The following is an 18191-nucleotide window of genomic DNA, read 5'->3' as shown; positions in this document are numbered from 1 at the left end:
GGTATGGTTGACATCAGAAAACAAAAAAAAAGAACATGTTTTAAAATGTTAAATTGAAGCTTGACAACGATTTCTCGCTCCGTCTAATTACCGTTGAGTTGTGCTTCCCACACTTTTAATGAAGCTATGCAAAGTAAAGGGAAATTTTGCTCAATCTTTACCTCAAAATGATTCAAATCAAATCAATCCAGTTTACATAATAATGTTGGTAATTTTTCTCATGGTTTTTGTTTCTCCTTCCTGATTTTCTTGTAAGTGCCACAATTCGCCTTTGCCAGTGAAATATCCACGATGTCGTTGTTGATTGATTGGTTCCATATTTAATAAAGTTATTGCGAAGAATCGTTTCGAAACTGGCATCATTTGATTGGCCAGCCGGGCGGAATGGTTCCAGGTACAACAGTAGTCAACATCGCTGACAACAACAAACCTTCGGCAGCAATCCCCATTTATGTACCTCATTCATCAGCGTCGGAAGCACTGTGAGACAAATATGCATATAAATGAATAAATTCAGGAAATCAGGAATCAATTGGACGACTGGGTTTCCGTACAGTTGGAGGGGACAATATATACATATAGATATGTTTGTACGTTCGTGTACGGGAGCATTTTACTAGCAGCGACGAACGAAACCCCGTCCAAACAGCACAGAGCTGAGACCGGATGAGCCTTGAGTAAATCAACACAAATAAGCAATATTGGGTTATCGGGCAAATCCGCTTTACATTCCACCAATAACGTTTGTACCAACCAAAGAAGCCAGTTTCGCGTTCGACGTCGTCAACTACGCAACGAAAGGATGCTTACAACCGTTCCGGAGACGGTTACTAAAGTAAGGGGGGCCAAACAAAAAAAAACTGGCAATTCAACGGTTTCACCAAACGTTGGGTATTGCATTCAGACTGGCAAAAATCGGAAAGTCTTTCACGTTTGGTGAGCGTGTCGTAGCCTTGTGTGTCGTTTCATTCGGGAACTTTTTCCCCATGTTGCTTTGCTTGGAAAAGCGGAGGTTTGCTTGGGTCGGTTTGTGTGAAGAAAAGCGGGCAAAATTGAAAACTAACGCTCATCGTTTTGCATATGTACCCGGGAGCTTGGTTCGTCGTTCGTCTTGTACCGTTTGAAGGTTGTTCATGTCAAATCGTTAACCGGATATATACAGGAAAATTGGTTCGCTTTCGGGAGGTTTTGTTCCCTTCATTTTCCTTACCCGAGAGCAAAACGAGCGCCAAAGTTTTCCCACTGTAACGCACGTTGTTATTCTTTCTAATCCAATTCAACGCAATCGACTACTGAGCGGGAGATCCTGGCGATTTGAGCAAGGAATGGTAAAGTTGTCTGGGTTTAGGAAGTCGTGGGTTTATTGAACTTTTGATGAGGCCTACTTCGGCTGACACGGTACGGTTCTTTGGTTGTTTGGTCGGAGTGTTTTGTTTGTGACACTTCTTTTGGCATGCGTCCTACTGACGGCTGACGAAGGAACGGGTTCGTTCTAAACGGGTTTGTTGCTTGTAAATACATGAAAATAAAGTTGTACACATTGGTGAAGAACGAATTTCGATGGGTTTGTTTTGGAATGGCTAGGAATTCAATATTGGCTGTAGGGAGTTGTTATTTATAGGTCGTATTAAAACTAAAAAAGCTTGGAAAACTGGTGATACTTATACTCAATTGTACGTGATCTAATAAATATTTCGAATGGTGTAATGGTGTTTGGGTTTTTATTGATTGGAGTAACGCAACTATGACCAACTTACTGGAGTAACTTAATAGTGTGGGAAAAGGACAATCAATTGTAAGAACAGATCATCTACATACGCAGAGTAAACATCTCTCTAGATATCTATAGGAATAAGCACCTCCCGTGCATCTTAAAAATCATTAACTTTGGAAATATTCCGTGACTCAGAAATATCCTTGGGAACTGAAATGCTCTCGAAACCTCGAAAGAAAACCTCGAAACGAAACGAAAGAAAAAGATAGGTAAGAAGTTTTGAAGACTAGTATCATAAGATACACATATTATGATCAATTTTGATTTTAACTTGATCGACAAAATGACGAATATTGGACGAGAATATGACGAAGTCCATAACATAAGTCTTTTAGGATTTTGACTCTTTAATCTCCAACCCTCATATCATCAGAATATTCGAGAATCGCGATTGAATAAAAAATTATAATCAGCAAAGCTTGCATGGGCGTGTCCTGGAAGTAGAGATTGAAGACATGCAAACCCATCGTCTCGACGAGTACTCTTGATGCTAGTAGAGGAACTACCTAGCCTAGTAGGAACTCATCTTTACCCAAATCTGCCACATGTTAAAGATCCCATTGCATAAGCTCCGTAACTTCTCAAAACGGCAAACGATGTAAATCATTCCGTTTTACAACATTTACTAAGGGTAACGAAGGATTAAGATGCCACACATATTCTACTCCAAATCATTGCACGATCTGTACCCAGCTCCATCAGCAAACACAAACTTGCTTCCTTAATCTACCGTACGGCAGTCGAAACACCCCAAGTCACTAGTACACACAAACCGCAGCAAGGTACCGAGCAAGGATAGCTAAGTATGGGGTGCTTATCCCTACGATTCAATCGTTCATGTAAAGTGTATACACGAGCAAAGCGAAGAAGCAAAGCGATGCGAAATAGCGATGGAAAATGGTCCATGAAAGCACCGCTTTTTCCAGCGATGGCAATATTGTGTATCTATTCGCGTAATGGTATGGCGTTACCCGGTCCCAAAAAACCCGCGACAGAATTGACCTGCCCCTCGGAACGCGCGTAGAGATGTTAGCGCGAACGATCAAATTATCGTGGTGTAATTGAACGTGATTAATTAAATATGGAAAATAGTGCGTTTGCTCAGTGATGCAATAAATGCAAAATAGCTGTAAAAAAAGCTATGGTACCGTAGGTGTATGGGAAGGGAAATTTCATCACCTTTTTTAACGTGAAAAAGGACCTAATAAAAAAAATACTCCCCTGACTGACCGAAACCGAGAGTGGATCCCACCGAAACCAAAACCAATTCGGTGTGTGTTTGTGTGTGAGTGGACCAACTTCGGTACGGAACACCGTACTGCACCGTATCGGAAGCTATGCTTTCACTTATGCTCAACGTGGCGAGAAAGTCAATTGTGTGGAAAATCATTACGACGCTCCATAAAGCCGGCCAGTTTCAGTTCGGGGCAGTTGAACCGGTGCGGAAAGATGCTGTATATTAACGCAGCAGTACCAGTATCTTCCTGCCATCGCTATGATAAAGCCGTACGTACGTTAAGCTTCCCACGTTCTGCCACCGAACCGAGTCGGCTATTTGTTTGAACAATTAAAGTTTTCCAAACATCATCACTTGCTTCGTTCGCTTCGTTCGTGTCCGTGCGGTCCCGGCGCAAAAGAAGCTGTCAAGAAAGCTAATTCAATTCGTTCCCTTCCACCACGGGGTTTGGGGGCCACTTGGACCGGAAACCGGTCACCACGCGGCGGTCGTTCAATGTTGATGAGCCTTGAAAATTGTCCAGCTCCCCGAAGTTATGAGCTGGGAGTGGCCACCGGTTCTAAATGAAAATGAATGGCGGTCATTAATCACCCCTCCAAATACCCGTGACATTGTGATTATTCATGACAGACGCCTTTCGAAATGTGCTACCTCAACCCGGTTTCGGTGGGTGAATAAATAGATGCACGTACCAGATGCCGTCCAACCATGTTGCGCCTTCCCGCCTCAAACGACTCCAACGAAGGGCTGATTCGTTCTTAAGTGTGGTTAGTTTTTCGTACTATCAGCCCAAACGCAGGCCAGCTTCAGGTTGTTAGGAGGACTTTGGACGAAAAACAGAAAACTGGTCAGTTGTAAGCCGTGGTCAAGCTGTGTCCCATCATCATGTTTCCATTACGGCGAAGCCCGGAGGCTACCGGGCACCCGACGAGGTGCATATTCGAATGTGAAGATAGCGTCGATGCTTAGAATATCAAAATCTTGCCCCACTCAAAAGGGTGTGTTTGTGTGTCATGTGTGTATCGTTCGTCAGTTCTTGGATGTTGTTTTACTTCGAAACGCTCCTTCCGCCGGTACCGTTTTCCATCGGGACGATGGTCAGCATCTGAAGCAAAATGGGGCGAAGGGGCTGTGTGTGTGACCCATAGTAAAATGGTACACTGGATGCTCGGTTAGGACAATAACAACACTGCTGACGACGTGCTAACATGAGTCATCATCATGCCCCGCTTGACAAGTGTAAATCGACCCCACGAGACCGGACGGAAACGGGAGGGCCGGACGAATCGTTTTCGGCAAGGCAAACAGGGTGAATAACGGGCAAGTTTACTGAAGGATTGACGGCCTCGTGGCGACGGTGCAGTTTTCCCGTGGCAAAAGACAAAACCCCGAGTACCCCTTGAATTGGTTTGCATGAATAGTGGGTGCCACATGGGGAAGTGCAAGGCAAGCGGATTGGTCACGGAAATTGCAATCACGTACACAAATGGAGTGGTGTGCCGTTTTGTCAATGAGTCACCACCGCCGGTCAAGCCGATGGTGGACTGTTGACGGTTGACCTCCGGATGAGCATGTACGCTGATGGTACAACAGTGGAAATAATGGCCACATAATTTCACTGCGGTTCAACAAAGTGATCTTTTCGGGTGCGAGAGTGGGACAGAGAGTGGACATCAAATCAGTAGCCTTTTGAAGTGATTGTCACATCGAACCTGAAGCGGCAAACAATGCAACAAGCGCAATTTGTGCAAACGATTTGCATGGTTCATAAAGTTTTCATGACGAGTGATATTATTTATTGGACATACAGTGTCGGACACGATCGGGTACCAATCAATACAGCGGTATGATTTTGTACGGAAGTGAACCATTGATGGGAAATGTAGGTTTGGCGATTGGATCAAGGGAACAAGGTCCCTACGGTGCATACAGATTAATAACAGTTGTTTACTTTGTGCTTAATTGTATTGCACACACGACACGGTAAGCATGCTGAGAATAATGTAATACAGAACATAACTGAAAATAATGAACTAGAGAAGTTCCGATTAAGAATGGAAAACAATATTTAACAAGAAGTAATTAATACTAAAAAATGAAAAGACTAATTTAAAATACAAAGGAACGAAATAACAAAATAAAATAATAAAGGAAAAGAATAAAAAAGAGGGTTATTCAGGATGCAAAGGGGAAATGAGACGAAAACTAAAGGAGTAAAGGGTAATGATGAAGTAAAATACATGAACAACAATACAATGAACATATGCATATTTGTTTTTATTTTTCCTTCATTATACTTATATTTTATACAAAATATATTTTTATGCCTACAATGGCAGAGTAATTAAATTCGCAACTATTTCTACCGGCGCGGTTTGTGTACCGCCTTCTAAAGGGTCACCACATTGTTACCGCCTTTCACTTCACTTTTCTCACGACCGCAACGGACGGTTGAGTGTTGCGTCTACCAAAAAATCCGAACCATTCGCAAGCATGCACAGCATCCGATTGTCGATCTGGCATCGATCAGCACGCGCCTGTCGTGTGGCGGCGCTTGACTCTGTGATCGATCGCAAATCTTTGAACATTTCTCGTGCACGGTAGACACCAGCCACGCACACCAACATCTATCGGTTTATAGTGTGTCGCATACAGTACTCTACCACGAATCACGCATTGACACGCGACTCGTCTAAAATTAGCCCATTTGCCCGTGGTGAAAAAGATTCTGATCAACTGTGAGCCACCTTTAACGCTTCAAAGGGGTTGCAAGTGCAGCAAATGGGAATTTTTTTTTTCCTACGAAAAAGCTAGAAGTAGAGATTGAGTCAGCTGGATGCAATGAGAATGTTTGAATGCACGCGGCACCGATAGTCTTCTGACGGAGAGACAATATGCATTTAGCAATAGATCACCGTAATAGCGTATGATGGATTGGAAGAGTAGAGATACAGCCCTTGGCATAAATTATGCAATATTAGCCAAATGCACTTTTTCTCTACAGGAACAGGCTCAAATTTTGTGGACTGTTTGCCATTAGTTGACGATAATAAATGGAGCATCTATCCAGGTCCGGGAGTGCTCGGGTTTTGTGGTTCGGTATCCCGCTGTCATTGTTGCGGTTTGGCCGGTACATGATGGCGCAAGTAGTTGATGCCCAAATGCTCCCTCTCTTTCCCCCATATTCTCACCCGCATTTGGACCTCCTACAACCCGGAGCTAATTATTGGAAAATAGTTGTGGCTAAGCGATAATAATTTCATTACTGGTAGCGTCACGCATATTGACACATTCAATATCGAAATCGGGTGTACAAAAGGGATGCATTTTAACACAAACCCCACCTGCGTGGAACCATTCGGCGAAGATCTAATTATGTGGCTCCGTCACGGTTGCCACCATTCGGTTTGCTGTCGTCGGTGCAGTGTGTGCGAAAAAACACGTCGATCCTATCGTAGATCAGGTACGCCACCAGTGTGTTCGGGGTCATCCACGTGGGTGTGTTTGCTGTATTTAGTCAAATAATGCACCTCATATTTCGGCATGCATCGCAAATCATTACCGCATGTGGGCGAAAAAAAAGCCCCACACCAAAAACCCGTACCGGGTCTAGCTGCATAATGTGATTTATGCGTTCCGGTTTCCAGCGGCCATCGGGATTTTGAATATTGAGACGGTTGCGCATCGACACGTTCCCGCAGTACAGCCACAAATCGGAACGCCACGTCTCGTCTCGGTACTCTAATGGAATGGGGTTGCTATTGTACATAAGTAAACCCGGCAAGGAGTGCGTGATGGGGAAGAGAGATGTCATCATTATCATTGTCGGCCATCGGGTGCCGAATGGTAAATTTAAATGGAAATAAATGGCTACCAAATGGAGGATGCAAATATGCACCTCGCCGTGCTTCACGCACGCACAAATACACGGGTCTCTGTTTGCTTTGTAATCCAGCGGCGACCTCGTGTGCCTGGTTGGTTGGGATAACCGACAGAGAAATGTTAGCAAACGGACCACATGTTTAATTATGGTTGTGATCAATTTGTTCCGGGTGTGTGATGCATTATTGCAAATGGAGGACACAAAAAAATGAACTCACATACTACCATCTAGTTTACCATCAAAACGCTCGAACTACGATTGCACGTATATTGTACTGTATTTAGACTAATGGAGTGTATCATCCTTCAAAAGGTGACATTGTTTGAGTGTTTAGTACTCAAACTAACATAAATCATACTCGGTTCGTTGCTCAGTAAATATTACACAGCGTTACATAAAATACTATTGGCTAGCAGATGAACAATACCTTGAAGAACCTTTTCTATGTCTCCCTACAGGTGCTCAGATCGGAAGTTATGATATTTGTCATAAAACTATTTATTATTATCATTAATTTTTCTCATCTAAATAATTGTCTAGCTCAGTTCAGGTTGAGACAAAACTTTATTCATATCTCAATATCAAATACTTATATTCTAATTTATGACTAATTTCCTAATCATCCACTAATCCGAAGCTTTTGTTATAAGTTAATTCAGATCCTGACAAACACTGATAACGTAGACATTATTGGTTAAAGGATCTATAGTAAAGTTTATCTAAAGATTTAGCAGGTAGTGGAAAACCATGGAGATTTTTTTAGTGAATAACGGCCTGGCCGTATTCACATTATTGAAGCCCAATTTGATCATGCCGTACATCACGAATAAAAAAAAATAATAATAATCTCCAAGGTTTTCCGCTACCTTGGACATTATTCAGACTAACAAATTTTGGCTTACGCAGGTGTGATATACAAATAGGATAACACACTTTGGAGGTCGTCCAAAACTTCCCCTACATATCTTAAGTTAAAGGATAGAACCGACAACAACATTGATGTTGAGATATGCGCTAGGATTCTGGATGTCAACAGGTCTTGCTAGAGTCTGAGGAAACTCAGACTCACTCAAAACACCTGTCGCAATGATCGAAGCTGAGATTATATAGATCCTTTATAGCTTCAGTACTAACATACGTCTCTGAGACATGGACTCGGTCCAAAACTGACGAAACACTCTTAGCCGCATTCGATAGGAAGTGACTCAAAAGAATTGTTGGCCCTGTATGTGTGGAAAGGCAATGACGAGTTCTATGATATGTACTAAGAATTTATAGAAGATGACTTGTGAAGTCCTTATAGATGTGTCCACCAGAAAGGAATATTGGATTGGCAGGCGACAGCGCTCCTCTGAGAGCAATTTAGAGGACTCCTCCAACAGGGAAAGATTGGGTTGTCGCGCCTTATAAGCAGGTGAGTGAAGTTGAATAAAAGAAGTAAAACTCCCAACAAAATGCAACTATAGTAAGGTGAATGTGAGAAAGATAATTCAAATAACTTAATCTTCCTGCAAACTAAGTGCACCATTCGAAACACTATCCAATAACATTTAGATCATAAAACATGTGATACTTAAACAAGACATAAATAAGACACTAATAAAACCATATCCGCCCTTAAGTACCAGTTTGTTTTTCCGAATGAAGACATTTTTCATACACACTTCTGAACCCGATTACGGCTGAAGAAAATCAAATGCATAAATAAAAGGCCTATCCTGTGCCCCACCGGAACGGCACTGATTTACACTTACTCACACACGGCCACACGGACACATACAGTGAATCTGATCGTTTGTGCTTTGCCGGTGCCTAGATTTCCACCTCGTGTTGTTCGAGCTGAAGCTTTCAGAACCATAAATAACAAAATCAAATAATATTTACTTGGTGCGTGGTGGTACTGGGGCTGTTGAAATATGCACATTCTATCAGTTCAAATTATGCCGTTGTTAAATTCCATTCGTAACTCCCGATGGTGGTCCATGCACACACCATCCATCCATCCATCCATCCATCATCCGTGAAGCCGTACGGGGCGCAATGGTACAATAAATTTTGTACAAAATAAAGTATTCACTACCATTCACGCTGTAAAAGAACCCCATTGTGTGTGTGTGTCAGAGGAGGGAGATTTTTCTTTCCGGAACCGGTGGGTGAGTTTTTGGGTAAAACTTTACTTAGCTCAATAACCTTCTCAACACTGACGCTTTGCCGGATGCCGGTGGATACTTTTCGTTGTTGAAAGGGCTAAGTGGGATGGTTGTGAGAAGAAGAGAAGGAGGACGTTTTCTCACTAGCTTCTCGTATCACCGACAAACCGCACTCCATGATGACAGGTGAAAAGATCGTTTTAACCCTTGGAGTTTGTGCCTGGTGAGTTGGGCCGTCGAAGGATATGAAGTGCTATTGGGAAGGGAATGGGGCGGAAGGTTGGAAAAACCCAACCACCTGGAAAGGTGCGGATGGTGGAAAGAACAAAAAAAAGAAAAGCGAATTCAAACACTTCATACAAATAACGAAAAAAGTAACCGACGTTGGCGTAGTGTAGAAAAACACACCTACCTCATCCTCACTCACGATGGTGCCACGGTAAGGTAATACTTTTTCACCAAATGAGCATTGCTAAAACAAGCTGGCATAGAAATATGTTTTTAATTAACGGCTTGACTGACAGGGCTACGGTAAATGCCTTGTGTGTCCCGTTTTGCTCTTTCGTCCCTGTGGTTGCGTTTGCTAAGGTCTTCCATCACAACAGGGCAACAGCAACGGCACTAACCGAAACAAAACAAAAAAAAAAATCAAACCCCAAAGAAAAACAAACACAGCTACGTGCCAAAGAAATGGCTATCTACCCATTCTCATCGGAATACCAGATAGGCTGCGTTTTTTTTTTCATTCGCATGCGTATCCTTTTTACTTTTTTTGCTGGTGTGCTGCGTTCCGGTAAGGTGTTGGATTTGGGTGAGTGGTGGTTGGACCATTTTTCGCCACCTTCGGACGCGGTTCACTTCCAAGCGCCGGGACACAACAGGCCCGGAACACGGACTTGTTGTTTGATTCGGTGATTTTGACAGCACGACATCCACTAGCAACGACCGGAACTGGGTGTATAAGTTTTTTTTTCCCTACGTTGTTGTTTTCGTTTGTTGCCGCTTTTTTTTGGTTTGGAAGCTTTCTTCTGCCCGAAAGCTACCGGTTCCTGACCTTGTCCCATAGCAAAGAACGATGTAGCTAATGGGTAGTATGGGAAACAGCGCTACAAGGGTGGACGCTTGCAAGGATACGCAGCATGAATCATGCAACGGTTGACCGACAAAATAAAATTATCATTTTAATTAAAGCGAACGGACACGGCGCGAGTTAACGGGCACAGGCGCGTACCAAAGCGCACGTTGTGAGACCCCTGCAACCGAACCATGGGGACATCGCAGAAGTACGTGGGCTGTAATCCATTCTTTGCCCTGGATGCAACCCAGGGTCTCGTTGTTATGGTGTCTCTCTCGTCGGGAGACGGACCGACACGGTAGGGACGATAAATTATGTTTCACGAGCCGCACACTCTTTAAAGCGTATTCAAAACTGGTCATCATGCATGATGTAGATATTGTTGGCATGGTGATAAATGAACTGTGAATTTCATTATTATTACAGTATCGTTTTATACAGTACACAGTGCCGGCCGCGGGTTGGGACACTGTCACTCGTGACGCTTGCTTGACCGTTTTTAGTGTTTTGGGGGGGCGTTGGATCCCTTTTTCGGCTGGCTCTTAATTAGTTTCATGCTGGAAGTGTACGCGCCAAAATGCGCTAAAATGCATGGAATTTTATTTGATGTGAGGTAAGTTGTTGCATGTAAGCTGTACGGTGTTGGGTAATGAGTTGTAGTTTGTTACAAAAAGTGATAATTTTGTTTTATCTTTGCTTGAGTAATATTTCAAGCGTCAAATATTCACATAAAGTCTTTTATTTTGAAGTTCTTATTTCCTAATAAATTGTGTTAGTTATATTTAATAGCTTCAGAATATATGATATTAAAAATCCATGTTAAAGTTTATCAATTAAAAACTAAAAATAGCATAATTATACATTTTAAATCTACCATCAGTACTGTAACCTATAAGCAACTCCCTTTGATCTCCATCTATTGTTACCTGATATATTTTTATAATCAATAGTCCTATTTAATTAATTTTTCACTGTGTTAAATTAATTAATTTGGGTTTTTAATTTGTTTAAAAATATTTATACTGAATAGATTTGCTTTAAATTCATTCTCCTTATTTCAGCATAAATTAAATGGTATGAGCAAATTTCATGCGAATTTCTAATTACACATAATAATTTACCTAATTGCGCTGTAGTTTAATGAAAAATCATATCAACAAAACGACCACGATTGTAAACCTCTCTTCGCATGGTTTATAATTATTTTACAATGTGTTAATCATTACCAGTGAATCGATTGTTTATTTTTGCGAGAAAAAAAAACCCTTTCCATCCCCGTTTCAACTTCCCACTTAGTAATTAATTCAAAACTCTCATTTTATCAACGCTTTCAATGGTGTCATTCATTAAATGGAAACTGTAACTCGGAAAACTCCTGGCTAAAACATAACACAAAACCAAATTAAAAAGACGATACACCAGTGTTGAAAGCAAAACCAACCAATCCCGATGTCGACGAGTTTTGGCTAGCATTACATTAGAGAGCCAGTTTTGATGTTCAAAGCAGAGAAGAAAAAAAAAACACGAGAAGCTGAATATCAGAAAGGACACAGAAAAAAACGACATCAGCAACGCTGTGATGTTGGGGATGTTTAACTTATTTTTCCTCTTGTTACTTTTCTCACTCTTCATTGTTCTAGAAACGGTTGGATGAAAAGGGTTGACATGTTATTTTGGAATGCTGAGTGATTCATAAGATTCCATCAAAGCGCAACCCTTCAGGGAAAGGATTCTATCGGGCTTATTAGTTTGGTGGAGTTGAAAAAGAAACATACACACATACATACGCACACATACACAAACCGACACATGTACACATTTACACACGCGGGGCAACACGGTTGTATACGCGGGTCAGACCAATGTACACTTGCACGCTTTAATGCGCATTCCTGTCCACGGTATGACACGGGCAGGAATTTGAATATGTATGACAATGCTTAAACTTTCGTATTTGGTGTTATCTCGAGCTGTGAAAGAAACCAGCCCCCCCTCGCCGCTCGATGTTAGCCACAAAATGAGAACCAAATATTCAACAGTGTCTCGTTACGAATGATTATAAAGTATGTGGATATTGGATCGTTTCGGTGCAGCACTGGTAATTGAATTCTCCTATATTTCCACTCCCTTTTTGAAATTGGGTAACGTTGTTGTACATCTTCCTACTGAGCACTGAAGGTATTATCAGAATTTGGAAATTGAATTTAATCGCGTACAGGAAACTGTATCCTTGCAACTGAACCAAAAACATTAGCATTTGAACTAACTGAGCTGTGCTGTGCTGTCTGGTGGTGTTTAATGTCTAGTCAATATGCACAACACATAAAACGCGCTTCGTTCGAGATTAGGTTCCTCGCCTTGAGGTGTGTAAGTGTGATGAGCTGAATCGCACCGTTCGGCTTCGCACCATATAAGGCATTCAGGTAGGAAACAGCTGACCGATTTGGCGGCGCTTGGCACACCACTCATCAATAGTTCGATCTCATTCAATCCATATCGGGCCAGTCTCTGGCACTTCCACCAGGGGTTTTCGGCGAAACACTGCAAAAGGCTTGACGCCTCGAATTCACTGACAAACGCGATCACGGCGAAACGAACACATCGAACACATTCGTTTGATTAGTATGCTATTTTGGTGACGTTTTCATCGGTCTAAACCTCGATTCCTCTCGTGTACCGAACGAGACACACCTTCCCCCGGGGGGGCCGCCATTTTCCATTGGGGGGAAAAACCCGAACGTGCGCCGTCTTCGGTACTCGAAATCCGATCAAATGGCTGAGCTCTCCTTTTTGGAGCTATTTTTGGGGCGACGTATGCGACGGATGCAAGTGGATGCAGATTTTTCGCAAACCAGCACGCACCTACGGAACCTTACCGTTCCGCCATGGTCGCCCGACGACGACACGATTGTTGTTGCGTTTGTCCGATCGACGAGCGATCCTTTAATGGTGATATGGTGATCGATCTTTACTACCGCAGTATATAAGTTGGCACGCGTCAGTTTTGGCTCTCAGTCACCGCCTTGTAGCTGTCGGTTTGTATCGCGTGCAGTATCAGTTCAGTTGAGGTGAGTGTTTGTTGGGTTATTTTTTTTTTTTTGGTGGTGATACGACCGAGTAAAACACGATACCGTTCTGTCATCTGTACCTTCAACAGCCAGCCAGTAACAACACTCAAGCCTCAAGATGTGTGACGATGATGCGGGAGCACTAGTCGTGGACAATGGATCCGGAATGTGCAAAGCGGGTTTCGCCGGTGATGATGCGCCACGTGCCGTCTTCCCGTCCATCGTTGGCCGTCCGCGCCACCAGGGTGTGATGGTCGGTATGGGCAACAAGGATGCGTACGTGGGTGATGAGGCACAGTCCAAGCGCGGTATACTGACGCTCAAGTATCCGATCGAGCATGGTATCATTACGAACTGGGACGATATGGAGAAGATCTGGCATCACACCTTCTACAATGAGCTGCGTGTGGCACCGGAGGAACATCCGGTGCTGCTGACGGAGGCTCCACTCAACCCGAAGTCTAACCGTGAGAAGATGACACAGATCATGTTCGAAACGTTCGCTGCACCGGCCGTCTATGTTGCCATCCAGGCTGTGCTGTCGCTGTACGCATCCGGTCGTACGACGGGTGTGGTACTTGACTCCGGTGATGGTGTATCACATACTGTGCCGATCTATGAAGGATATGCGCTGCCCCATGCAATCCTCCGTATGGATCTGGCCGGTCGCGATCTTACCGACTACCTGATGAAGATTCTGACCGAGCGTGGTTACTCGTTCACGACCACGGCCGAGCGGGAGATCGTGCGTGACATTAAGGAGAAGCTGTGCTACGTTGCGTTGGACTTTGAGCAGGAAATGCAGGCCGCTGCCGCTTCTTCCTCGTCCGAGAAGTCGTACGAATTGCCCGACGGACAGGTCATCACCATCGGCAATGAGCGTTTCCGTGCTCCGGAAGCACTGTTCCAGCCGTCCTTCCTCGGCATGGAGTCGACTGGTATTCACGAGACGGTGTACAACTCGATCATGCGATGCGATGTTGACATCCGTAAGGATCTGTACGCTAACAGTGTCCTGTCCGGTGGTACCACCATGTATCCGGGTATGTTTCGTTCATTGGACGATCGTTGCCGAGTGTGTTGTGGAGATGGTTACTCAAACCCGATCTTATCTTGCAGGTATTGCCGATCGTATGCAGAAGGAAATTACCTCGCTTGCACCGTCGACCATCAAGATCAAGATCATTGCCCCGCCGGAACGTAAGTACTCCGTTTGGATCGGTGGTTCCATCCTTGCCTCGCTGTCCACCTTCCAAACGATGTGGATCTCGAAGCACGAGTACGACGAGGGTGGCCCAGGAATTGTGCACCGCAAGTGCTTCTAGGGTGGGCAGGAGTTCCTACACAGAATCAAACCAAAAAACCAAACCAAACCAAAAAAAAAACTCACCAGAATATCCCTCCTATATTCCGCCCGCGGAACGGAATGCTCATGCGGTGTCGTCTCTTTTTCTTTTTACATTACATCGTTATATTTTTTTTTTAATCTGAAATTGTACCATCTTGGGGAGTAGAGCTAGCGAAGTAAATATATCTTTTTTGATTACATCACGGGTGTTCTGTACGAACGGGGTAGGCGGACGGACGGTCGCAATGCTCGATGTTGCGTGATACCCCGAGCGGTATAGTTGCTGAGAAATGATAATATATTGGAACTGCAGGGTATGTAAATTATATCACCACCGGGGACAAACTCGTTTGTCTCTAGACGTTCGAAAAATGGTTTTTTTTTGTTTGAAGAAGTAGGTACACTCGCGTACTTTTGCGATAAGCTTCTTTTCGGTAAGACGATATGAACTCACCGTACTTCAACAATTGTTTCTTTTTCATCCATATGCAATAGCTGCTGGCATGAGCAGGAACAGCATGTTCGTGTAACTATTTCATTTTTGTTTTGCTACTCATCAATGAAAATTGATTCTTCTCCCGTTGGAAAACCGTTCGTCGAAACAATAGCACGTGAAAGTGTCTCAAGGAACGAAAACCTTCGACCAAGTTCAAGCATGTCTTCGATGAGTTCTCGTTTGCACCGAATAATGCTAATTTCATGTAGATGACTTTCTACCCGACAATGCGTCTGTATGTGTGCTTGTGTGTGTAAAGAGCCATGGTACTGTATCGTACGCCATTTCGCATTTTATGCACTTGTTTTTCTTTATTCTTAGCCACGCAGACGTATTCCTGTGTACACATTTGTTTTCCTTAATTCCACTACACTATTGCGCGCGACGGAAATTGGCGAATGAAAACAAGCGATACCTTTTTTCGGAGCGACATCTCATCACGACAGGAACGGTGGAATTTTTACTGTCCCGCTTTGCATTACGACATTTTCTGCTCGTTTTGTGCGTGGCATTAGCTGTGCTGATGCTGCTACTACATTTATAGAAACGCATTCGTATTTGATGAAAGCATCGAACGGGTGGTACAGTTCAATGGTGAATGCACTCAGCTACGGTGTGTGGCTGATGCTGCTGATAGAGGGTATTATAATGATGGGGTTTTGTTCTGGATTTGTAACAGGCACGCCGTATCTGGTGTGACAGTGCGCCACGAAACGGAGATCATTAAACGGAAGGTTGAAAAGTCAATGTTAAATCATTCGGGTGCAAAAGTTTCCAATCGTCAGTGTGCGAGTGAAGTTGGGGTTTTTAAGCATTCCTAACATTTTAATCAAACAAATAAAAAAACACCGTCCGTGGAGGGAGAGGGAGACAGTTCTGGAGCCATTGCACTGTTTGGGCAGAAGTTTCTAAATGCAGAGCAAACCGAGATCGCACCATTCAACTTTAAGTGAACCGTCTGTAAAATCCATCAAAATGGTAGTTAGTTTCAAACATTCCGACAACAATCCGCAAGCAGATATGAAAGTGATTGAACCGCATGGAATGAATGGCGCATTTGGTTGTACATAAAGAAAAATTGTGCTGATTTAAACTCAACCCGCGTAGAATTCCAATGTGTTTTTTTGTTGTTGTTGTCTCTTCGTTCCTTCGTTTTGCTAAGCACCTAACTTCACCAGTACCATTCATCGCAAACATCGAACAAAACTTTAAATCCAATATCGGTTTGTCAGTTCTGATATACGTTTTTTATCCAAAAACCCATCAATTCGTGGCCACATGGTAAAGCCGCATGTCAGCCACGATTGTCAAAAAATAAAATAATTTTCCCTTTTTAAACGACTTTTCCACACCCATCCTCACGGGAGAGGTTAGCGTTTTTTTTTACTTTGGAGGTGCTTCACTTGAGTGGTGCTTATCTCTTAGTGAGCGAACGAACTTCAGCTTCGATCAACAAAACCGTAATCCCTTCCCAGCGCAATCTGAAGCGACTCACCGCCGTCCCGACGGGTAATAAGAAAAAGTGAACCCATTTAGCTTTATTGTCCTTGGGTGAGCATGCTCGACGTTACTGTTTGGGCACTCATATGCTCTTAGGAAATCTGTGCCATAACACTGAAGACGATTATAATGAAACTAAGACGACGGTCGCAAATATTACTGGGCATGGTATGTGAAACGGAGGAAAAAAAGAGCCAAATTGCAATATGGGAGGATTATATCGTTCAACCACAGGAAAAAAGTTTGTGAAGAGTGTCTTGGTTTGCTGGTAACTAAACAGAATTATCCGTTAATACAAAGACTCTCGATTAAAATTATTATTAAATTTTAGTCTGGAATAAGACTCAGTTTTTTTAATATCCTAATTTAGTCTTTAATGCACTCCCTTACAAATGATAAATTTATATCCCTTTTTATCAAAGATATAAATTCTAACCGCTGGCGCTGGTCATGAATAAATAAAACAATAAAAATGATCATGAATCTTCCAAATAAATCATATTACTGAACGCTTTTTTTACGCTCTTCAGCATGCTTAAAACAAATACTGTCTGCAGTTTTCAACCCAACTCCAATCAACGAATGCATTTTTTATCATCATATCTTTCCATTGCTACACTCCCTGGCTTCATTATGGCACGTTGGCAATTGCAATCCAACCTTCATCAAGGCTATTTGGTTTGGTACGGTGTGCCAAAAATGCGCTTCACTACGGACGGTAATGGTATCGGCGAAGTAAGAGCGGTAGTAACAGTGTTGGTTTTGGTTGCCTCATCGGATTCACCACAACGGAAATGGGACTGTCCTTCATCATTTACTTGGGATGCGCGTGAAACGAAAATAAAAGACATTCTAAGAATCCGCCATCTCTCCTCACCAACTCCATCAGCCGTAGAGCACATTGCTTAATCAATGAACTTGTGTTTGAATTATGCAAACCCCCAAAGGACCTCCCGAGGAACTGAGGCGGGAGTGCAAACGATAAGAGTGGCCTGAACAATTTTGGAGCTTGACGTGGAGTTTATTTTTAACCAGCAAATAGTGACTAATACATTGAGACCCCGAAGCAAGCTAGCATGAAATCAGTTTAGCAAATGTTACTACAACTTTCAATATTTTGTTTCTGTTTTCTCAAGGCTATTTGCAAACGGGTGTTGAAAAGCACGGTGTAAATACGGACACGGTGAAGGTTTTATTTATCCGAAGCATTCGCAAAACGGAACAAATTCTTCCAACATTCATAAATCATGGCTCGCCGTAACAACGTGTTGCTTAGCGTAATTTATCATAATTAGACTTTAGGTTGCTTTTAGCTTTATTTGTGCCTTTGAAGGAAGTAAGAAATGAAATTAACTCTACACCGTAGTAAGGAGTGGATTATTTAAAACTGAAGTTTGTTTGTTGGTTTTACGAAAAGCTACTTTGAAGTTTGATACATTCAAACTCAGGGAAGTAGGACATGAGAATACTTAAAGTTCTCGGCTATGCTGTACTTGAAAAAAAAAAGAAAATTTCCATAATACTGGCGTATTTAAGACTCTGTTTCAACAAGAGCTTCCCTTCATGACGTATATGATGAAAAAAGCTTACCGTTAATTCCAGAACCAATCCACACATTTAACACGCGAGCTTTAAATGATGCAACTAAAGCCCCAACAGA

General features: G+C 42.8%; 1 protein-coding gene and 1 long non-coding RNA gene across 3 annotated transcripts; one reads left to right on the top strand and one right to left on the bottom strand.

Annotated features, from left to right (window-relative positions):
* Positions 1–7441: 7441 nt before the first annotated feature.
* Positions 7442–12631, bottom strand: LOC125766029 (uncharacterized). 2 transcript variants are annotated; one of them, XR_007418649.1, is made up of 3 exons: positions 9747–12631; positions 9457–9665; positions 7442–9342 (listed from the first exon to the last, which is right to left on the bottom strand). It is a non-coding gene; the product is annotated as an uncharacterized LOC125766029 (long non-coding RNA). The 2 variants fall into 2 exon arrangements; XR_007418648.1 differs by having other exon boundaries at positions 9457–12631.
* A 445-nt stretch (positions 12632–13076) lies between these two features.
* LOC125766028 (actin, muscle-type A2-like) lies at positions 13077–14735 on the top strand. Its single transcript, XM_049431607.1, has 3 exons — positions 13077–13187; positions 13277–14230; positions 14307–14735. The coding sequence occupies exons 2-3, from the start codon at positions 13306–13308 to the stop codon at positions 14510–14512; spliced, it is 1131 nt and encodes a 376-aa protein (XP_049287564.1). The 5' UTR covers positions 13077–13187; positions 13277–13305; the 3' UTR covers positions 14513–14735.
* Positions 14736–18191: the final 3456 nt, after the last annotated feature.

Source organism: Anopheles funestus, chromosome 2RL (assembly GCF_943734845.2).
Source record: "Anopheles funestus chromosome 2RL, idAnoFuneDA-416_04, whole genome shotgun sequence".
Taxonomy (NCBI): domain Eukaryota; kingdom Metazoa; phylum Arthropoda; class Insecta; order Diptera; family Culicidae; genus Anopheles; species Anopheles funestus.
This window is presented reverse-complemented; position numbering and strand designations above follow the sequence as displayed.